Source organism: Sceloporus undulatus, chromosome 7, assembly GCF_019175285.1.
Source record: "Sceloporus undulatus isolate JIND9_A2432 ecotype Alabama chromosome 7, SceUnd_v1.1, whole genome shotgun sequence".
NCBI lineage: Eukaryota > Metazoa > Chordata > Lepidosauria > Squamata > Phrynosomatidae > Sceloporus > Sceloporus undulatus.
Genome location: NC_056528.1, coordinates 23,675,915 through 23,698,747, shown reverse-complemented (window position 1 = coordinate 23,698,747; position 22,833 = coordinate 23,675,915). Strand labels below are relative to the sequence as shown.

General features: G+C 49.0%; 2 protein-coding genes across 5 annotated transcripts; one reads left to right on the top strand and one right to left on the bottom strand.

The window, feature by feature from the left end:
- The first annotated feature begins 258 nt into the window (after positions 1-258).
- ABHD8 (abhydrolase domain containing 8) lies at positions 259-13,435 on the top strand. 2 transcript variants are annotated; one of them, XM_042480312.1, is made up of 6 exons: positions 259-840; positions 6,179-6,347; positions 7,959-8,685; positions 9,326-9,496; positions 9,913-10,129; positions 10,701-13,435. In XM_042480312.1, exons 3-6 carry the CDS (start codon positions 7,967-7,969, stop codon positions 10,857-10,859), a joined length of 1,266 nt encoding a protein of 421 aa, XP_042336246.1. In that variant the 5' UTR covers positions 259-840; positions 6,179-6,347; positions 7,959-7,966; the 3' UTR covers positions 10,860-13,435. The 2 variants fall into 2 exon arrangements, with proteins under 2 accessions (XP_042336246.1, XP_042336245.1); XM_042480311.1 differs by lacking the exon at positions 6,179-6,347 and having other exon boundaries at positions 261-840.
- Positions 13,436-13,526: 91 nt separating this feature from the next.
- On the bottom strand, positions 13,527-22,798 carry ANKLE1 (ankyrin repeat and LEM domain containing 1). Of its 3 annotated transcripts, none has more exons than XM_042480295.1 (9): positions 22,437-22,798; positions 21,266-21,418; positions 20,543-20,648; positions 19,582-19,684; positions 16,705-19,482; positions 16,038-16,200; positions 15,308-15,479; positions 15,065-15,194; positions 13,527-14,574 (listed from the first exon to the last, which is right to left on the bottom strand). In XM_042480295.1, exons 1-9 carry the CDS (start codon positions 22,553-22,555, stop codon positions 14,402-14,404), a joined length of 3,897 nt encoding a protein of 1,298 aa, XP_042336229.1. In that variant the 5' UTR covers positions 22,556-22,798; the 3' UTR covers positions 13,527-14,401. The 3 variants fall into 3 exon arrangements, with proteins under 3 accessions (XP_042336229.1, XP_042336230.1, XP_042336231.1); XM_042480296.1 differs by having other exon boundaries at positions 22,433-22,503; XM_042480297.1 differs by lacking the exons at positions 13,527-14,574; positions 15,065-15,194; positions 16,038-16,200 and having other exon boundaries at positions 15,406-15,479.
- Positions 22,799-22,833: the final 35 nt, after the last annotated feature.

Below are 22,833 nucleotides of genomic sequence, written 5' to 3'. Positions count from 1 at the left end.
AGTCTGTGGGATGGTGCCACGGCCGCTAAAGTGGTATCGAGCTGCTATAACCTGCACAGTGTGCGCACACAGCTAAGGAGAGAGGAGAGGGGACAGAATCCCATCCATCCCAGTCGATTCAGTCCAAAGCAAACCCCTGCAGCCCTCTCCTAGCTTGTCTTTTCTTCCTTGTTGATAACTTGGCAATGCACACTGCTGTTGTGTAGCTGCACATGTAGTTCCAGTGTCGGAGGGTATGGATACAAAGACCATTGCCTGCTGGCAGAAAGAGAGCCTGGAGAGGTGCAGGGTGGACTCTGGTCCTGGCAGAGGGTTGGACCACAGTGCCCTTGGGGTCCCTTCCAATGTTCTCTTTCTCTATGGGTCTATGGCCCATCATCCAGCAAGTGCTGCCAGAGGTTGGGGAAAGTGCCAGAGATGCCTGGCGGAGCTGTCCATCATCCCAGAGACCCTCCTCCTCTTCCTCCTTGTGGTTTCCAAGGAGAGATTAATGTGGCAGCCGGAGAAGACTAGTGTGTGAAGGCAAGGGCAGAAATCATTCTCCTCTGCTTACCTCCACCTCTCAACCCTTTCCTGCAGCTAAGAGAAGGAGGCAGAAAGCAAGCAAGCAAGGAAAGAAGGTGCCCTTTGCAAGAGGAAAAATCTCCACAACACAAGGAGAAGAAGCGTAGCCCTGGCAGCATCAGCAGCATCAGCAGCACTCTCCTCCTGAAAAGCTGGGACTTTGCAGAGAGCTTCCCAAGGGCAAGAGGCATTTGTGTCCATCCTTCCTTCTCCTCCGAAGCATCTTGGTCTTCTGGATGAGGGCACAGGCCACCAGCGGTGAGAGACCTCAATGAGGTGAGTGATTCTCATAGCATTTGGGGGAAGTAATGTTCATTTCTCTCCCATCTATGTGTCTCTTTTCTCTGCTCTGAGGTGGAAGAGAAGGAGAGATTAAAATGGCCAAGGACTGGCAGGTGCGCAAGAGCCAGAGATAACTCAGGAGGGATTTTGCAAAGAGGATTTGTGCCACAGCCGAGCAAATAAAAAGGAGAAAGCTGCCAACAGACAGGCTTTTTGTGTGTGTGCGTGTGTGTGTGTGGGGTCTTCTTTGTGTTTCGCAAGTGTGGGTTTGTTCCCTTGACATTGGCCTGGGAAGGAGGATGGTAGGAAATGGGTTGGGTTTTATTAGCATCTTTATATGTGCGCATTTACGTGATTGAAAGAAAGCAGGCGCAGCCATCAGGTAGCTCACTTTCGTGGAAGCCATTGCAGGGGAGCACTGCAGAGTCTGCAAGGAGGACCACAGTGTTTGTGTATTTGTGTGAATTCTCCTATCATTGTCACCCCCCCTTTTGAAAATGGACATGGTTTGGACATTTAACCACCTGGAGCTCTTTCGGTGTGAGGCTGAACACACAACGAACACACAGACACACAATGCTTTTTGCATAGCCATTGAGTCACAAAGGCTGCATTCAGATAATCCAGTTTGATAGCAGTTTAACTCCCCTGGCTCAGTGCTATGGCATTCTGGGAATTGAAGTGTGTGGTGGCCCCAGAGCGGAGCATAGCATTGAGCCAGGGGAGTTAAACCACTATCAAAACAGATTATTCCTCCAGTGTGGATAGTTCCACAGTTTGGAAGCAGTCACCAAAAAGGCCTTGTCTCCCTTGTCCTTGCCAAATGTTCCCCTGAAAGTGGTAGGACCAAGAGAAAGTCCTTCTATGAGGATCTCATAGACTCATAGAGTCCTTGGGGTGGTGTCAAGTCTTTTTTCAAAATGATATTTCGCCTCTGCCTTCCATTAAGTGGATCTTTCTCTCCGCTTTCTCTGGTTGTGAACGATCCCAGCCTTTCTTGGTTCCTCTTATGGCATTCTTGAACCACAGACAATAAGACCCTTCTGAAGAATTCCTGCATTTGAGTCTCTGAGTGCATGGCAACCCTCTTATAATCCGCTATTTGAGCACCAGGCAACCTGGAATGGCATGCAAGCGAAGGAACTGGCTGGCAAAACAGAAATGGAGCCCCATTTTCCCTTTGGGAAATGGAGCTGGCTTAGACCTCCTCTGGTTTTGGGTCTTGCCTGGAGCCCAGAGTTGATAATACTAGTCTAGATGGACATCTCAGGGTCTGAATTCTGTAAGCTCAGCTTTCTACGATCCTTTGCAAAAGATCCCAGAGCCAGGCCTATGGGGCTTTCCAACACTTGGGAAACAGCTTTCCCCCTGAATCCATGGGCATCTGCCAGTCAGAGTTGACAGAACTGGGTTAGATGGAGCAAGGATCCTGGCTCTCAGGGCAACTTTCTTCCTTCCTATTATTTGGATAGAGGAAAACCGGGAGGAAAGACTTAAGGATGCTTAGCCAGGGCTGGGAAGGAATCCTGCCGGACGCCTCGGAAATGCCTGCCGGTCAGAAATGGATATAATAGTCCATGATCTGACGCAGCTCGCTTGTACTGCTGTTCCCACTTCTGTCTGATTTTGGCTCTAAGCAGGGTCTGGCCTGGTGGATCTGTGGATGGGAGACCAAGACCAAAGAGCGCTCCAAGCAGAGCTTGGGAAGACCTCCCTCTTGAAGTCCTGGGGAGTTGGAAATAATGGAGGAAATGCAGGATCTCTGGATCTGATGAAGAAACCAGGCGACTGTTGCCATGAATAATGGATGGCGTCTCTCTGAAAAGAAGCAAATTCTGCAGCGTCTGCAAAGTGGCGCAGCCAAAAAATGTAGATAGAAAAACAAACATAATTGGCACAAGCCAAATTCAGATTTCTATTGGTATCTAATGCAGATTTTTTAAAACAGCCACCACCATCACACAGTTTCCTCGAACTGGATTAAATCTCTGCCAATTTTAAGGGGTGCCTGTTTCCATTTACAGACTCATTGAGTTCCCAAGGGGTAAGATGGACTGGAGCAGGTCTTTGCATTGTTTCTCCTTACACCAACCCTGCAGTGTTACCTTTTTGTTGGTAGAGCGCTAGAATTGTAAAGTTTGAAGGGCTCCCAGGGCAGTGGTCATTGGTCCAGCCTTGTGCCACATTGGAAGATCCAGCTAAAGCAAAAGCCCATCCTGCCTCTGTTTCAAGGTCTCCAAAGAAGGAGAGCCTACCGTCCTGCAAAGCAGACCATTCCACTCTCAAACAGCTCTGTCTGTCAAGAAGTGCTCCTAATGCAACTGCAAATTGCATGCGCCTAGGAAATTTCATGAATCGAATAAATTTGATAGACCTTTTAGGCCTCAATTGACCATCACAACTGAGGTTTTTGCTCAGATCCCAAAGAGGGCTCTGCCCATATCTGCAGTCGTTGTCGTTGTATCATGTCAGACCCACTTTTTGGTCTTTTTAGCTGCAGAACTCTCCTCCAACTCTGCATGTCCAACGGGTTGATTGTCTTCTTACCCTCTTTTTTCACTATCCAGCTTTCACAGCCAACACAAAGCCTTCTCCATGGCACTGAGTCCTAGGCCTATAAAGCTTCAGCTGTTTGGAGAGCAGCTCTAAAGCTTGCTTGCTTGTTTATGTAGGGTTTTTATACCCTGCCCTTCAACCTCAGGGCTCCCCAGAGCAGCTTACAGTGGGTTCATTTGACAGTTCCTTGTCCTCAGGTTTACACTGACAATGAGACACAAGGAAAAGGAGGTGTGTGTGTGTGTGTGTGTGAGTGGAGGAATAAAGTTGAGCTGGGCTGTTCTTCTCTCCCTCAGAGCAATGGCAGCTGGGATAGAGGGAGGGCCTTGCATTATCTGCATCAACCTATTAGCTGCTGGGCCAAGGCATGAGCCTTCAGAGGCCAGAGCAAAGGAATATGGAGGAAGGGTCTCTTCTTAGCCGCTGCGTATAGCTGCTCTTCTCTCCTTTAGATCAATGGCAGCTGGAATGGAGCGGGGGCTTCTCATCACCTTCTGGGACCCAGCCATGATCATAAAATCATAGAGATGGAGGAGACCACAAGGACCATCCTGTCCAAACTTCAATGATGAAGCCTTGCATGGCTGTTCATCTCTTCTTCAGAAGCCAGAGCAATGGCCAGAGCAATGGGATATGGAGGGAGGACTTCTCATTGCCTCCTGGGACCCAGCCATGATCATAGAACCATAGAGATGGAAGAGTCCACAAGGACCATCCTGTCCAAACTTCAATGATGAAGCCTTGCATGGCTTCTCATCGCTCTTTCAGAGGCCAGAGCAGTGGAATATGGAGGAAGGGTCTCTTCTTAGCCCCTGGGCCCAGGCATGATGAAGCCTTGCATGGCTGCTCTTCTCTCCTTCAGAGGCCAAAGCAAAGGAATACAGAGGAAGGGTCTCTTCTTGGCCACTAGGCCCAAAGGCACGATGGAGGTATGACAGGTTGCTCTTCTCTCCCTGGGAAGCCAGGGCAAATCTAGGTAAAACCTGGCACAGATGCACTACCCCATTGCCATGGGAGTAAGAGGAGAAGCATCGATATTTTGGGGTGACGGGTAGGGGAAAAAAGTGTAGGGTCCCTCTGCTGTTTTGCTGTCATTCCTAAACCCGTGTTCTTTTTCCAAACATGGCTTCCAAACTCTTGGCTTCTGCGCCCGGCGTCTGTCTGGGGATGCCTCCACGCAGCAAGAACCCGTCCCGGTTCCTGCCACTCAGCAAATAGCTGCCTCCTTCCGCGCCCCTCATTTCCCAGCTGGAGTTATATAAAATTCAAGCCTTTCCCTCTTAAAGTAGGTCAAGGCATGCTTTTTCCCTCCTCTCTCTCTCTCTCTCTTTCTGTCTTTTCCCTTTCTGCCTCTTTCTTTCTCACAGGCTGCTTGCAGGCGTTTTTCTTAAAAGACGAAGGAGGAAGAGAGCCAGGCTTTGTGGGTGGCTGACAGAAGGAGAAGCAAATTCTGGGAGTTTGCACCCTGAATTTCAATGAGCAGTGTTTGGAATCAGAATAAAATTCCATTCCCAGGGGGATTAATCCGCTGGCACCATCAGCAGACTGGGCACTTTTCATCTTGCCTGTATATATTGACCTTCCAACCTCTTTTAAAAGACCTCCAAGATTCCATTTCCAATAAATACTGTTTTATTTCAAAATAAATAAATCTGTAGATGCAGACTAAGGATGCAATTGTTGGCTGATTTTGTTCCTGAGGATGCCATCTTAGCCATTTCCCCCCTGCTTTCAGAAACATCAGGGTTCAAATCCCGGTTCAGCCATGGAAACCCACTGGATGTCCTTAGGCAAGTCACACTCTCTCAGCCTCAGAGGATGGCATTGGCATCCACCAGAAGATGCTCTAACAAGGATGCTTCTTTCTTCTTTTTCTTCCATATAAACTCTTCTAGAATATGGCTTCATAGCCCAAAAAATCCACAAAAAACCCCTACTTATGCAACCCACTTTCTTTCTGACTCAATGGCCCTGGTGTGCCGTTATGCAACCGGCACTTTGTTCTCCGAATCTCGGCCTGAGATTTGTGGTACCCGAGTCTGCTCTGTGGTTGCTATGGTTACAAGCATCTCTCTCTTTCTCTCTCTGCTCTCCTTTTCACAAAGGTTCTCTTGACATCCTTAAGGTTTAATTTGATTTCTCCCAGTCTAAAAAAGGAACATCGCTGTTGTTGTGAGACATCAGTGGAGGCAGGATGGGATGGGGGTGGCCATTTTGTCTGCTTCTTTCCTTCAGCACAGCACCCAGTCTTGGCATTTTGTGCCTTTTGGGCTCTGTTCCAGAGGGATGCTGTTGCAGATCAGGATTTAACCTGGGGTGGTCTAGGCTGGGGTCACCTTCTGTTATGGGCTGCCAAGCGTTGGCCATATTGGACTTAGGATGACCTTATGAACAACACAATGTTGACCACTTTGGACGTAGGATGGCCTTATGACCAATGCAGTGTTGACCACCTTGAACTTAGGATGACCTTATGCAGAAGGGACTCCAACACCGCCTTCTCTGAGCAGCCCTCCTCAGGTCTTGCAAACTCAGATCCATGGCTTCCTTGATGGACTCCATCCACCTGTAATGCATTCATCCTCTTTTCCTATTGCTTTCCACTCTTCCCAGCATTAAAGTCTTGTATCCACTGGGGTTTGGTTCCAAGACACCCACACACACACCCTTTGGATACCAAAATCTGTGGATGCTCAACCCTTATTAAATACAATGGCAGAGTAAAATAGCATACAAGGATTACTTTTTGGAATGTATTTTTTTTTAATGTTTTCAGGACGTGGGCGGTCGAATCCGCGGATGAGGAATCCATGGATACGGAGGGCCTACTGGACTGCTTTTGCATGTGGCACGAAAGGAAAATAGCAGCTTATATCAGGAAGATATAGTGATGGGGCTACAGCCATGATGTCCTGCATTTCTTAAGAGCAGAGGAGCTGCTCTCAGTAAGACAGTTAACAATCTCCCCCTCCCTTTTGCTGTCTTTTCTGCATCCAGAATCCAGAGGTTTCTAATCTTCCCTCCCTCCCTGTCTGCATCTAATTAGACTAATGGCCTTCTTAATTAAATGAGGATGTCTCCAGGAAGTCTGGCCTCTCTCTCAGCTGCCTTGCCATCCGCTGAGAAGACTCAGGCAAGACTCTGAATGTAGTTTCTAGCCCAGTTTGGTTACCAGCCAGCTTGGCAGAGAACCAGCTTGGTTCCGCCAGAGCCCCAAATGACTCACTTGTGGCAGACTGTTCAGCTGGTGCCTCTGGCCTGCTCTGCAGGGTTGTTGTTCAGACAAGAGAAATCTGCTGGTGGTGCTCCTCTCCTAGTCCTTGTAGTTGTTATTGTTATGGGTGTCTTCAAGTTGTTTCCAACTTACGGCAATCCTAAGGCAAGCCTATCATTGGGTTTTTTGGGCCAGATTTCCTCAGAGGGGGTTTGCCATTGCCTTCTTCTGAGGCTGAGAGAGTGTGACTTTCCAAAGGTCACCCAGGAGGTTTCCATGGCTGGGTGCAGATTCAAAATGTGATCTCTCAGAGTCCTAGTCCAACACTCAAACCATTGTGTCACACTGGCTGCCTCCCATTTGTAGAAAGATAGCTAGAGAGAAAGAGATAGGTAGATGATTGATGATGGATACATACAATGAGAAAGAAGGGGAGAGGAAGAAGCGACAGACAGACAGACAGACAGACAGACAGACAGACAGATAGATAGATGAAAGGTGGATGATGATGGATAGATAGAAAGAAGCAGGAGGGGAGAGAAAGAAGAGAGAGAGAGAGATGGATGAAAAGTGGATGATGATGGATAGATCGAAAGAAGCAGAATGGGAGAAAGAGAGAAAAACTAGAGATGATAGATGGATTTCAACTCAGAACATCACAGCCTCTCTGATTTGTCCCTGTGTGATACTGAGGTGCTTTTCCCTTCAGGCAACAGGGAGAATTTCTGGATTTATAGGCGTAAGACCCTAACACTGCAAGGCCTCAACCTGGATGATGATACCCATCGTCCACTGAAGAATTCTGGAAACACAGTGTTCCAAACAGTCACCTTGGATGTCATTGAGTTTCATCTTTAGCGAATGAAGGAGGCAGAAGCAACATTTGGCGCATTTTGTATATATATATACTGGATTTTCATTCTGTTTAAATGCTTGTCAGTCTGTCTGTGTCGGTTTTTGCTGAGCGCGTTCCCTGGCTGTTCTCTTCCGTATCTCTCTCAGCTCCACACAGCAATCAATAATTCCCTGCTGCCGCATCAGCATTTTGAAGCAGTGAACATACAGTCAGGAGGGGGATGGAGGTGTGAGGACTGTTCATTTTCTTTCAATCTACTCCCATCCTTAGCTGATAGGATTTGGCAAAGGTTTTGGGTTTCCCATTCCAAACTGTGGCCTTTTCTAGTCTGAGACGTGGCCCTCAAGTGGAAGGAGGTTCCTCCGCTTATTACTGCCGCATTATTGCCAGCATCTCCCCTTGAGACGTGTTGCTTTTTAAATCCCACTGGCGTAGTTGCCTCTGACTGACAGCAGCCTGTCTTGCTCCTGTTCTCTTTGTCTGTAGGAATCGCAATGTTGACCACCATCGCCGACGGGCTGCTTTGCTGCCTGATGGGGAAGACCCCCAACACGGTGAGTCCTCTTGAGAGCACCGAATCCAGCGACGGCTTTAGCTTCGTGGAGGTGAAACCTGGACGGGTCCTGAGGGTGAAACACGTTGCCCCGGCCTGCCCGGAAGGGGCGGCCAAGGCGGAGGGAGCGCCCCGAAAAGCCGGAGCAGTCCACTGCAAGCGCCGGATCACCGTCTACCGCAATGGGCAGATGGTTATTGAGAACCTGGGCGATGCTGTGCGTTCGGACCTCCTCCACGGCCAAGACGGGGCTGAGCCCAACAGCCATGTGGAGCTGGAGGTCTCCGAGGGAAATGCCACGCCGGCCCCCTCGCCCAATGCGCCCTCCGCAGCGCCCGCCAAACGCCGCAAACGGAAGCCCAAGAAGGTGGTCAACATCGACTGCGCCAAAGTCATCACCAGCTGCAAGGGGACCCACAGCGACGTGGTCTTGTTCTTCATCCATGGCGTCGGAGGCTCCCTGGACATCTGGAAGGAGCAGCTGGACTTCTTCGCCAAGCTGGGCTACGAGGTGGTGGCCCCCGACCTCGCAGGCCACGGGGCCAGCTCTGCCCCGCAGATTGCTGCAGCCTACACCTTCTATGCCTTGGCAGAAGACATGCGGACTGTGTTCAAGCGCTATGCCAAGAAGAGGAACATCCTCATCGGACACTCATACGGGTGAGCGCTGAGTGCGAATCTCCTTCCTTGCTCTTTGCTGTCACTTCTGTTTCTCTGCTTTGCTCCCCTCCCAAATTCTCTGGTTTCCTTATAGATCGAGGGTGGGATGCTGTATGGGGCCCAATCCCACCTCCAGGCCCTGTCTATGGGCTGCACCAGTTAAATGTCAGCCCTGGAGCCACAAGGTTGTGAGTTCAATCCCAGCCAGGGGCCCTGGCATCCTTCTGATGCTGCTTAAATGGTTACTCAGTTTGTTGGGGGCAATTATTATTATGGTTGTTATTATTATTATTTTCTTATATCTCGCCTTTCTCTCAATATAGGGACTCATTAGCTTACACATTGTAAACCACTTTGGGAGTGCTTAAGTGCACTGATAAGCGCTATAGAAATGTAGTTGCTATTGCTAATGTTGTTGCACCACCCTTAACCACAGACCCATACACTCCTGTTTTCCTTTACAGTCCCTCTCAAAATGGTGGCAAGAGGTGCTGTTGCATTCCTTCCCGTCACCATGTAGCCTCTCCTGACTTCTGTTCTTTGCCATATTGACCACACATGTCCTGGTTTTCTTCTGTGAAATATTGTGTGTGTGTGTGTTTGCTTTTTAGCTACCTGCTCACTTTCATCCTCCATGCAGGGTCTCCTTTTGCACTTTCCTGGCCCACGAATACCCGGACCTGGTCCACAAGGTCATCATGATCAACGGGGGCGGCCCCACGGCCCTCGAACCCAGCCTCTGCTCCATCTTCAACATGCCCACCTGCGTCCTCCGCTGCTTCTCCCCGTGTTTGGCCTGGAGCTTCCTTAAGTGAGTAGCCAAACCCTCCATTGGGGAAGGGGCTTTAGCAAGGTAGTCCCTGCGCTCTTCAGGCTGCAGACTCTGGGTTTGATTCTCATTCAGCCATGAAATCCTCTGGTTGGCCTTGGGTAAGTCACGCTCTCTCAGCTTCAGAGGAAGGCAAGGGCAAACCACCTCTGAACAAATCTTGCAAGAAAAACCCATGATAGGGTCAACTTAGGTTGACCGTCACCTTCAAGGCACACAACAACTGAAACTAAAATATTCTGGGTGCCATTGATCCTGCCCACAACTGGCATGTGCCCCCAATATATTTTCCAATAGAGAATTTGGCCCTGCAATGCAGGAAAATACTTCTTTTTACATCAAAATCCAGAATACCAGATTTTCTTCTTTTCTGATTCCCCACCCATCTTCCCTTGCAGGGCTGGTTTTGCTCGCCAAGGTGCCAAGGAAAAGCAGCTGCTGAAGGAAGGCAATGCGTTCAATGTCTCCTCCTTCGTCCTGAGGGCCATGATGGGTGGTCAGTACTGGCCAGAAGGGGACGAGGTCTACCATGCCGAGCTCACAGTCCCGGTGCTGCTGGTTCATGGGATGCATGACAAATTTGTCCCTGTGGAAGAGGACCAACGGATGGCCGAGGTATGGATCCCTAAGTGGACAGAGTATGCCCATGGAGGGTGGGCAGCCCCTGTTTCTCTGTATCCATGCATGCATTAACTGAACAGCAGTCAAGGGCATTGAGGAACACTGTCTCCACTGTGACTACCACTGGGCCCCCACCTTTTGAATAATAATAATAATAATACATATCCCATCATTGTTGTGTAGTGGTTTAAGTGTTGGACTAAGACACTAGAAAATCAGGGTTCGAATCCCTGCACAGTCAAGGGCAAACAAGGGCAAAAAGCCCGCTGAACAAATTCTACCAAGAAAACCCTGTGATAGGTTTGCCTTAGGTTCACTGTAAGTCATGAAAGCACACAACAAAAACAGTTGTTGGAACTCAGGGTGGCTTGTTGTTTGTTGTTGCATGCCTCCAAATTGTTTCCAAATGATGCCAATCCTAAGGCAACCCTATCACAAAAGGAGCTGTCTTTCTTTATTCCTTTCATTTGCTGCCTTGACCACACACTAATCTTCTTTGGCCACACGTGCTCCAGGTTTCCTTCACGAAATGTTGGTGAAGAGGCTTGTCTGCTTCTGTCCCCAGATCCTGCTGATCGCGTTCCTGAAGGTGATCGACGAGGGGAGCCACATGGTGATGCTGGAGTGTCCTGAGACGGTCAACACGCTCTTGCATGAATTTCTGCTGTGGGAACCAGAGCCGATTTCAGCCCCAGAGCCCGGTCCAGAAGCAGAGAAGAAATAACCGCACTAGCAAGACCCACGTGTGCCGAATGTGAAGCCTGCTTGCAAGGGCTGCTTCTGCCGAAGGAAGGACGGTCCGCTTTTTAGAGCCTGCAAAGGCAGAGCAGAAGCTTGTCCCACTTTGAGGAGAGGTGGGGGGAACTCTTTTCCTCCCCGAAGAAAACCAGAGTGCACCAAAGAGGGTCTGCCATGCACTGGTCTCTGTGGGACAGGAGCAAAAGGAACATTCAGACATGCGGGAGGGCATGCTTTGCCCCGGGGTGAGCTTTCCTGCTGTTCCCGGCAGCGTCCTCATTCATTTCTCACCTCCAGCCCCAGGTGGGCCAGAGAGAGGTGGGTGAGGGTGACCCATGGCCGCATCCCCCCGCTTAGCTCCCTCAGTGCAGGACTTGTGGAGATCAGTAGAGAGCGCGCAGCAGGAGCTCCCAGGACCCTCGATGCAGACTGGGCTGAGATGGTGGCCCCTTTCTCCGTGTGGACATGCTTGACACAATCAGATCCAACCACAGAAAGGACGGCAGATGGCGCTGGGGGGGGGGCTGAGTTAAGCCAAGTTGAATGTTGTGCTCTTCAAAACCCGCCCTGCATTTACTGGAAATCTTGTGGCCCTGTCCGAGGTGATCATGCAATGCTCCCTTTTGGGAGAAAGAGCCGAGGACAATGTAACCATTGTAGCTGGTTGACTAAACAAGTCTTGGTTAGATTGCCGAATCTCCCCCTGCAACCTGAAACCACCATCTTGGGGTCTATGGTCTTCGAGACACGAAACCAGGATTGGACCAGCACTTTTCCAGTACCATTTATCCATCAGAGCCCTGACCTGACCCTTTGGTTTTTCATTGGCTCCTCTGCAAATCTCTGATTCCACTAAGATCCAGGATCCGGCTGGAGACAGAGGAGAGTCTCGGCTGTTCCTTTGTGGTCTCCTCTGTGGCTTGTAAATAACCTTTTTGGAAAAACTGTGCCAACAGCAAGAGTACAGCAGGGTAAGAGAGGCCACCTCTGGACTTTGGGATCCGGAGAGAGTGCGGTCATCATAACCAAGCGGCATCAGTAGGGTTTTATTTTCTCCTTCCTCACCTCCCTTCCTCTCCATAAAGAATAATGACCAAGACTCGTGTATCAACAGGGATGCATTTTTGTCCCCCAAATGGCTGTCTTTTGTTGGTTCCCACCCAATCCTAAAATTAAGTTCTTCTTAAACTATCCCGTGTCAGTTGGAATAGGCATTTTCAATCTGGTGCCCGTCAGAAGTTCTGGAAACCTGGCATCTTTTGTGTCTGGGGATGATGGGAGCTGACATTCAGAACATCTGGAAGACACCAAGTTGGAAAAGCTTCACAAGGGAAGCTAAGACTGCACACAATGAGCATGAAACGGCCATTCCTTTTGCTTAAATGGTCAAGAAAGGTTTTAAAGCTGAGCCATCTAAAATGGTAGAGAGAGAGAGAGAGGCAGTGATCAAAATATAGTGATTTCCCCCCTCCTCCAGAAGATGAAAAGTCAGGGAATTCCCTTGCAGTTTGAAAACAGGTTTCTCCCGTTCCAATAATCTGTGAGAAGCTGTTTCATCTAAATTCCCCTTGTTTTTGGGGCACAGCTAAGAATCCCATCCCAACATGAGGCCTGAACTCTTAGCTGGAGCCCATAAAGATGTTGTCCTTCCAGCAGAAGCAAACTCAAATCTTCTGTATCTTTATGGGATCTTCTCACTTTTTGAACAGTTCTGAAACATGTTCATTATCCTTTCGGTTTCACTAAAATGTTAAATCCTCTTCCTGCCTTCGTTGGCTAAATGACTCTGGAAGTGAAGCCTAGTTGCTGTGTTTTTAAAAGATTGTTGATTTAATGGATGTTTCTGCCATTAAATCAATAAACTCACATACATTTGTCAGTCCAGATAAATAATAGGAATAATCTGCAAGAGGATCACTCCAAATTCGTAGTTAGAAGTGTTTGGTCAATCTGGATAAACAAAGGTCATCATTTGTAAAAGAAACCATCCAGTCCAGACGTATGGCAGGAAGTGTCTGGCTGCTGAAGGAATACAGTCAGATAAATATATGAATTCATAAAAACAAGGTAACCATTTGCAATTCGAAAAATCCAAAACAGATACATAGCTGGCTGTGTATGATTGTTAAATCAATTCAGGAGTTGAGGAGACTGGAGGTAGGTACGAGATACTCTATTTTTCCTATCCCAAGTCTGAAAAACTGAATCCTATGTTCATTCATCTGAGCTTCTCAAAAGTTTTCCTAGGATTTATTTATCAAACCACAATTTGGCATCTCTTTATTTTTCTACCCTCCCCACCCAAAAAACTGTGTAAAGAACTGACTGGCAGGAAAGTGGAGCTGCAAAAGAAACAAGCGCCTTGTGACATTTTTTAAGCTGTATTCTTAGACGACTGTTAACCTGCCACATCTTGTGTTTCTTTGCCATTTTATTGCTGGGGATTTAAAAACAATCATACTCCAAGGCTGGGTGTCGTGTCCCATGTGCTGGGCGACAAAAGCGGACTACGCCACTGTTGTTCTGCCTGGATTCTTCTCAAATAAAGAAGTATATTCTCAACAGGTGCAGCCATTTCTTTTAGGTAAACTAACCCAGAAAGTGCAAGTCGAGGGCCCCAGGCAGATGTAAGCAAAGTGATTTAATGCTACCAATTCCACAAGGTCTCACAGAAGAGCTGAATATAAAAGTGTATTTTAAAAAGTTTTAAAAGTACAAAAGTATATTTTGTAAAGATCAGAAACTCACCACTTCCCACTATGACATAAAGATATAAAAAAGTGTTTCACAAGGACAGTTTTTTGCAGTTGAGATGAGAAAGAGATGAGAACACAGAGGAAGCTGTTAAAAATGCTGGTTCTGATATCAATTCCTTACTGAAAAAGAAAGGATGCGGACCACAGGAAAGTTTTAAAACACGGAGAACGATTCCAGCATCCTTCATAACCTGGTTGGTACATGAGAGAGATCATTCTCATCCCTCTCTGTCTGGAAGACCTGTAAATGCTCTTCTTTGCTATACCTTAGTGGTCATTCCTGCTAAAATGCGTTACCCTTTGAAGGTTTCAGAGAAATCTCCCTTTTGATTCTAAAGGTTTTATTAAAAAAACTGTCTAGGGGCCACACAAGGCATTCTGGAGGGCCCCACGAGGCCCACGGACAGCACAGTCCCTGCTCATGCTGTGAGGACCTCCATCCCAGAGATGAAGGAAGGGGGAGCAATTCAGGAACCCATCCCCTGCCCCAAAGTTAGCCCCTTCCCTGACAGGCACCAGCTCTGGCCTTACGTCTGCAGTGCCAAAGCTGGGTCTTCCATTTTCAAACACTGATTCTTCAGGCCTTGGCATGAGGGATCCAGTGGCCTGCAGTTCCGCCTCTTCAACCTCACAGAATCCAGTCTTGCCTCATTAAATCCAAGCTGAAGCTTTGGAAACATGATTATTTGCAGGTGAAGGAAATCGTACCGATCTATGGGGCCAGACCCCCAGCGGTGCCAAAGGAGAGTAGAGCCCAGGGGGCAGTGCCTTGTCACCGGCCGGGCTGGATGTCGGCTGGACGCAGCTGCCGCTCCCCCTCCGCCAGGAAGATCTGCATGGCTCGGTGCAGCAAGTAGATGCCCAGCTGCCGGCGTCGCTTCATGGGCCAGCCGGCCACGAGGCCATAGTAGTTCCCTTTCTTCTGGTTGGTGAGCATCTTCAGCCCTGTAGGGAGAGAAGAGAGGCTGCGTAGAAGGCAGGAGACGGCAATTGCTGTTTCGCTCTGCCTGGGGAGCTGCCATTTCACAATGTTATTTATCTGAGGCAGAGAGAGTGAGACTTGTCCAAGGTTCCCCTGTGGGTTCCCAGAGCCGAGTCGGGATTTAAACTCTGGTCTCCAGAGTCGTAGTCAAATGTTCAAATCACTACACCATTTTGGCTCTCTGCAACAAGTCTAGCTTGGGAGTAAATTAGTTTAAGAGAAGTTTGTCTTGTATGTGGCTCTAAACTGCCCAAAGAACTCTGAACTCCAAGGGGGAAAAAATGACTTAAGAACTATGGTGGTCCCTCTGTGCCCTCAGAAACCAGTCACTGCATAAACCTTCCTCAGCTTCATCTGTAAGCCCTGCGGTCTCCTCTGGTGGGTATGCCGTTAAGAGGAGAGCCATTGACAGCCTGGGAAATCTGGACCCAGAGGGGAGGTGTCTTTTCTTACCAACGGCGTCCACCATGCAGGCCTCCCGCGTGAAGGCCTCCACAGGGATGACGTTCTGGAAGCAGTGCATGGAGATGACACCTTGGCCGCTCGCCCAGATCTCCAGGATGTGCTGGACTTTGGAGCACGTCTGAGGACAAAGCGGGGAATGGAGGGAGATTGGCAACGCTGGTTAGAAAGGGGCACCCCTCTCTTCCCCCCAAATAAGCAACCTTCACAGCCTGGTTTTCACAGCCTCCGCACCTGTCTCCCGCGCTTTCTCTGCCTCCCCTTGTAGCAGGTCAAGGCCTCATAGAGATGACTGTAAGGCCGGGAGCGTTTCCCTTTGCCCACATAGAAGATGGCGCTGATGAATGTTCGGAAACACTCCGCTTGGCTCACATACTGGCAGCGGAAAGGCAGGTTCTGGGTCACTCTACAAGGCAAAAAACGAAAAGGGAAAAAAAGCACGCAGGCAGAGAAGGCCAAATGAGGAGGCTGTGACAAACAAGAGGGAAAATCAGAAAAGGAACATCAACAGCTTCGGACATGCAGGTGACACCTTACTATTATTATTTTCTTTGCTTCTCTCCTATTTGGAACTGAGAACTAAATTTTTGGGCTCTGTTTTATCTTGCCCATATTCTTAATACTATTTCAAAAAATACTTTTAAAAAATCTGCACTAACTTAATAAAGTTTCTCTTTTTGTCTTGGCGGAAATGAAAATTTGGGCAGAAATTTATTTATACTGACTGCCACTACTGCAGCCTGTGAGGAAAGAAGAGCAGCTTGCTTCTACTGGACATAGCCCCCTTCCCCACTTTCATACCATTTTTTAGTTTGTAAACCTGAGGGCAGGGAATTATCCAATTAACAATATGTACGCTGCTCTGGGAGCCTTTGTGTCTGAAGGGTATAAATGCTCTACATCAATTAAAGAGCAAACAGACTGCCAACTGTAAGAGAGATGGCCAAATCAGAAGTTTTCTTACCTGGGATCCAACAGCAGGTAGTTAAAGCTAGATTTTAGCAGTCCTTCCCTCCACTTTTTATTCTTGTCTGGCTGGTCAAACTGCCTCGCTAAAGCCATTTCGTCATCTTTGCTGTCTGGGATCTGGTACGTCTCCAGGGCAAAAGTAAGTTCTGGGCTGTAGCCTGAGCGGGAGAGAAGAACGTACCACTTCATCACAAAAGGCAAGTCTGTTAACACACAACCAGGGCTGTGCAATCCCTAGGGATGGGGAGCCAGAAGCCATTTTGAGTTGAGTCAGAATTGGTAGAAACGTACTGACTCTGACTTCCAGATAAAAACTTTTAATACTATAAGTATATAAGGTAGACTATAATTTTATACTTTGTTGTTGTGGGCCTTTTAGTCGTTCCCAATATACGCCGACCTGATCATGGGGTTTGCTTGGCAAGATTTGTTCAGAGGAAGGTTACCTTTGCCTTCCTCTGAAGCTGAGAGTGTGTCTTCAAAAAAAATTAAGTGTCTAGTTTGTTGCGTATTTACTTTCATAGGGACTTAGGAATGTTCTTGTTCAGAAATTTTAACCAAATGAATACATTTTCTATTCTGTCGGTCTAAGTAGCCAGAAGATTCATGCAGTGATGGCTAAATGCCTTGTGCACCCATTTTGCTACAGGAAATCCACTTACCTGCCGAATCCTTCCGAGGCTTGGTCTTGGGGTCACTCATTAACTTCTCCAGCAGCTGCATGTAAAGCTTCCGGGTGAGGTCTGTTATAGGTCCCGGGTTCACACCCAGGTCTCGCAGCCTCTGGAACAGAGCTTGGTCAGAAAGGTGGCCGTACAGCTCTGGGGGCAGCTGCAGGGAACTCTTTCCCTTGTTTCTCAGCCCTGCCGCTTGGTTGGCATATGCCCGCCAGTCGTAAATGACAGTGTCTTCGGAGCTGGTGGTGTTGGCAACAGAATCGTCGGTGCAAGGAACATGCCGCTCCACGAGGGTGTGTCCTTCGTCCTCGTCCACGTAGAGGTATTCTACCGGCTCAGTGGCACTGACGTTCAGAGGCCGCCCCCCTGGTGACAATGGGACAACCTGGCCAATGGGGCTCAGCCTTCTGGGTGGACAGGAGGCAGCTCCAGGTGTAAATGAGGACCCTTGGACAGACAGCCGGCTGAAGCTCACCCTGAAGGGCTTGGGTGACCTCTTGCCTTTAGCGTGTCTGGCAGATGAGTGCTTAGTATCAGTCCATGATGGTGGAGCACATGTCTCTTCTGAGGTGGTATTATGCTCCCCTCTATTATCTAGAGATGGCCTGACCTCCTTTGGGGGAGATTTTACTTCTGAATCTGCACTACAACAGGAGCCAGATTTTACTTCCAAGTGGTATTGATCTCTGCAGTCATCTCTTCCAGATTTTGTTTGCTCAGCCAGGTCAGTCACAATAGGACCAAGGAGAATTGATCCTGGGTGGCTGGGTGGTTTACAGATGCTTGGACCAGCTGGTACCAAGTGGGTATTGTCCAGCAACTGGGCTTCCCCTCCTGCCATCTGAGGTGGACCCATGGGGCAATGGCAGGCTTCCTTGGAGCGTGGTGCCCTCCCCTCCGGGCTTCTCACTCGCCTTGGACGCCGGGGCATTTCCAGGGCCTCATCAAAGAGAGAAGAGCTGCTGCTGTCGTTGTGCCTGGCTGATGTGGCTGTGAGGCTTTTGGTGTTGGGGGGAACGTGGTAGGACCCCTGTTTTGGCTGGAGAAGAGGCGAGTGGCAGGCCTTGGTTGCGAGCATCATTGATCTCAGCTTCACATCTAGGCTGGAGAGCGCCTCCTCTTTTACGACACTCGCAGATGGATGAGAGACAGGCATGGTATCATCTGCATCCTCGCTCGTTTCGGGAGAGATGGGAATCTCAGCATCTAGGAAGGCCCTCATCTTTTCAGGTGTCCTCTGTATAAGCACTGTGTCTTGAGTCTCCAGGCTCTCTGCCTTCTCCAAAACCCCTGATCTTTGCACCCTTCCTGCTGTCTCCTCATTCAGCTCCATCTGCATGCTGGATGATGCTGTATCTCCAAATTCCCCTTGCAGTTCATGAGCAGCAATTTGTTCGCTTGAGCCCACAGTGGAATCTTCTGGAAGAACCTGGTTCGCTGCCCTCAGGGTCACAAGATTTGGGGGTTCCTGCAACTGGATTGTGTTCAGGTCATGGTTCCCCCAATTCTGCCAAGGACACATTACGGAGAAGACAGGCTCCCTAACATTTCCAGGGCATCCATTCTTCCCAGTGGGTCCCAAAGTTTGCTGTCCAGTGAGAGTCTTGGAAGGTGTTTCTCTACATGTTTGGGATTTGCTGGGAGAGATGGCTGCTGGAGACATCTTGACATGCTTTTCTGAGCTGCATGGGCCATGGGACATCTGTGACATCAAACTCTGGCCCCTGTTTGAGTGGCCAGGAGAACAGCCAAAGCTGGCCTTCTGTTCCTCGTATTTCTCAGCCTTGTTGCAGCCTGGCACCTCCAAGGTGCTTGCATCGCTGTTGCATGAGAGGTAATGGCTGCTGATATCACCTGAGCTCCTTCGAAATGAACTCAACTTTGTACATCCATCTGGATTCTTGCAGACCGTGGACAGAAATGCTGGGTCGACCACCAGGGTCTTCTCCAAGTCTGACACAGCTGTGGAGTTTCCCCGGGAGAAGAGGAACGCGTGATCCGGAGAGGTGACATCCAGTCCCTGCTGGCTGCTGTGTTTCACAGTGAGGCCTGGGTCAAGGAAACTGCCATATTGGGTCAGGTCCAGGGTGGTGTTGGCGTTCTGTGTGACAAGGAAGAGACCTCTATTACATTCAGAATTAATTTCATGTGTGAAAGGGGGATCAAGGATCTCCTGGGATCCAGTAGTGCTTGATATTTTGGAGCTCACCCATGCCTCCTGAGAGTCAGAGCTGATTAAAGTGGCTTTGGGAAGGCCATCCTTTTGATCTGGAGATGAATGGCACCCTTCCCCTGTAGTGGTTTTGAGAGAGCAAGAGTCGGTTGTCTGGACGTAGGCATCCAACTTGGGGCATGGCGGCTCATCTTCTGGGAACCCCACTCCGGCAGAACGATTCAAGGTCTCCTTCCCATCCACATGGTCAAATGGCAACCTGCATGAAGCCGGCAGCTGAGTGGGGAACTCAGAGCAATCACACAATGTAGTGCATTTCCAAGAACATTCAGTGAGAAAAGAAGCAGAGCACCGGTTCCCGCAGGAACAGCGTTTATCCTGGCAGTCTGGCAAGACACAACCATCTGGGTTTCCACCTGGCGCTGCTACAACTGGGAGAGGGAAGAAGCTATGTCCGAGATTCCCTTTCAGAGATGGCTTTGAGGTTCCACTAAACAGGTCTGGACCAGGACCATGATGCCTCGAGGTGCCTCTGGCTTCCACAGGGTCTTCACTCATAGTGGAGAGAAAGCTTTCTGCTCTTCGGTGGGCTAAAAGAAAGACAGAGAGGATCATACCACACTTAGATTGTATTTAAAACCAGGGATAATAAAGGCTTACAAATGTTTTGGCTTTTTTGTGGCTCTTACACATCCAGCTGCTCTGCTCCTCTTCCTCCAGAGGCTCCCGCAGAATACGGACACACATCTCATTCCCTTGCTCCAGAGCCAGATCAAGGGCTGTGTTCCCATCCTGGAAGGCGAAGGCAGAAAAGGTGGAGCTTGGTATTCCCTGCAGCAGTTTAGCTTCTATCGTTCCTGTACTTTGCCTACCTCCCCATTTGCTACACTTTAAAGTTAAAAGTCTGCTGAGAGCATTCCTCAGCTAAGTTGACAAAGGCTGCAATCCTATGGAAAGGTATTTTAAATATCTGAAAGACTGTCATCATGCGGGAGATAGAATGAGTTTGTTTTTTTGCTGCTCCTAATGGTAAGAGCAAACCAACGGATTCAAATTACAAGGAAGAGATTCTGACTAACTTTAGGAAGTACTGACTGGTGGAAATGGACTCTCTTGGAAGGTGGTGGACTCTTCATCTTTAGATGTTTTCAAACAGAGATCACTCACAGGGATTCTTTAGCTGTGGCTTCCCACACTAGGAGTGAGTTGGATCACAAGCCCCTTGCAGCCGCTTCCAACTACGTGATTGTATAAAGTCCCAATTGCTTACTTCTGACACACAAAGAACTGGGCAAGCTCAGCTTGGTGCAGAGAAGACTGAGCGGTGGCACTCTTTGAAATACCCAAAGGGTTGTCACAGAAAGGGAAAGGATTGTTCTTGGCTGCCAAAGAAGGGAGGAACAAATCTAATGATTTTGAGTTGGTAGAGTTTGAACTTCTTTATAGTAAGAGTGGTTGGGCAATAGAGCTGAAGCCTCCTTCTTTGGAGGTCTTTCAAAAGAGGCTGGACAGCTCCCTGCTGGCCTTGCTTTAGCTGGATTATCCTATGATTTGCAAGGATGTTAACAGGAACATTTTCAGCCCTGGAGAACAGCTAGGCACTCTAAAACAAGATTAGGAATGGGGGCAAGAGATGTGAGAGGAACCCACCTGGTCCTTCAGCCGGGGATCCCCTCCTTCCATCAGTAGCAGCCTCAAGCAAGTATAGCAGCCCCAAGACGCCGCCACATGCAAAGGGGTGAGATCCTCCACGGACCTGAGATACCGAAACACAGAAAGAGCCCATTCAGCCTCACTTCTTTAGATGACGCACATCAAAGGGGTCAGGAACATTCAGACCTTTCCTTTCTTGCAGCAGCATCTTGGTGAGATTTATCTGATACATAAGTAATTTGGTGAATTGTTAGGACTGCAATTAGCACGTTTTGCCTATACTGTACAGGCCCTAAAACATTTCCCCACTGTAACAGTGCAAAGACCTCTTGAGAAATTCAATGTCCTCTGCCTAAGAAAGGGGCAGTTGACTTACACAGGACAGAAAGAAACCAGTGAAGTGAAGCCGAAGGCTTTCATGCTCAGTATCCATAGATTTTTGTGGGTTTTTCGGACTCAGTGGCCATGTTCTGGAAGCGTTTATTCCTGACGTTTCGCCAGCATCTGTGGCTATGGGCATCTTGAGAGAATGCATTGTGGTCTCTTCCAACTCTATGATTTTATGGCTCCGGAAAACCCACAAAAACCGAAGCCAGTGAAGCTCCGAAGGTTTGCATGACGTAACGTGTGCCCTATACCTCCTAATACCCCACTGCTTTGAAAGCAGGAGAGGCATTGCAGGAATCCGTGGGTCCAAAAACCTAGTCCCTCGGCAGGTACCTGGCGTTGGGGTCTCCGCCGTATTGGAGGACGAGGGCGAGGCAGCGGATCCCGCTCTCCTGCTCCATGCCGGCTGCCAAATGGATGGGGGCCATCCCCTCCGGAAGGAGCAAGTTGGGGTCAGCGCCCCGTTGGAGGAGGGCTTCCACCATCCTGGAAGGAAAGGAAGAGAGACACGAATCAAACTCACATTGACTTCAGGCATGACTTGAGTCTGTCGCTTAGGAAGGATGTCTTTGACTTGGAGCTTTTCTGGGAGGAAAAACCCAGTTTAGGAAAACCTCAGAGAATCGGATGGAAACGTTGTTGTTGTTTTTAATGACTAAACTCCAGTTTAAGAAAATGTAAAAGGCAAGAGGAGTAGTCATGTTCTGCCTGAAGGATGATAGACTGCAACTCCCATCAAGGCCAAGGAAATGGGGCCACTCCAGAGGCCCATCCAGGAGAGCAATGGGAGTTGTAGTCCCAAGGTGTCAGGAGCGCGTCCAGTTGGCGCTGGGTTCCCTTGCGCACAAGGCTGTGTCAATGTGCCTCTCCACAGGCAAATATGAAGCTATGCGTTCCATGGTTATTTTAAGGGGGAGGGCAGAATCTGGGGCCATGGCATATTCTTATGTTCTTATGTATTGGATCGTGTTCCTGTGAGCCACCGCAGTCTCAGTCGGAGGAGTAAAGATATCAAGGCAAGTTTAGTATCATTATCTTGATTATTATCATTTCATTTCTCCCAGAAAGGGACCCCAGGCGCCTCGCATACAAAAGCCACTTAAAATCTTTACAATTAACAATGCAGAGGACAATTTATTATTATTATTATTATTATTATTAAGATGGAAGCCTGGTCTTATTGTGGGGGGGGGGGGGGGGGGTTTATTTAAACTTTTTTGGATGATTTCTTAACTTTCCTATCTGTGAAATTGTAACTTTGTGCCGCTTTAATGAGGCGATTTCAATTGTTTTCAATGCCTTTTTATATTGTGAGCCGCCTTGGGTCTCCTTTCCTGGAGAAAGGCGGCATAAAAATAAACAAACAATTAGCTAAAACAGAGTCTAAAACGTATCCATGGCTTCGATACAAAAGGCGGAGGAGGGAGAGGCGCCCAAGGCTCGGACCCCTCGCGGGGAGGCTCAGTGCACGGGACCAGCTGCGTTCCCACGTTCACTCACTCACGTGTCTTCCTCTGAGCGCAGAGCCTGGCAAAGCCAGGAGGCGCGCTGGAGGCTGCTTGGCTGCATTCTGCCACTAGAGGGCGAGCGAGGAGTTGCCACCGCCACGGCGCCTCTGCGCATGCTCACACCGGCCGCGCATGCGCACTCCTCCCACCATGCCCAGCGGCGGGCTCCCTCATCGTCAGCCTGTATCGCCGGCTGCGGAGAGGGAGGCTGTCGGCCGAAGAGGCCCCGCTTTGAGGCCGCCGGGAGCCTCTTTCAGCGCGGCAGCCGAGGTGGAGGCGGCCTGGCCTAGGACACCGAAGCCCCTGACAGCCGCCTTAGTTCCGCCACCGCCGCCGCCATCTTGTTCCTACTGTTCGAACTTTCCCTCCTCAGCCTCGTCGCGACATCCCATT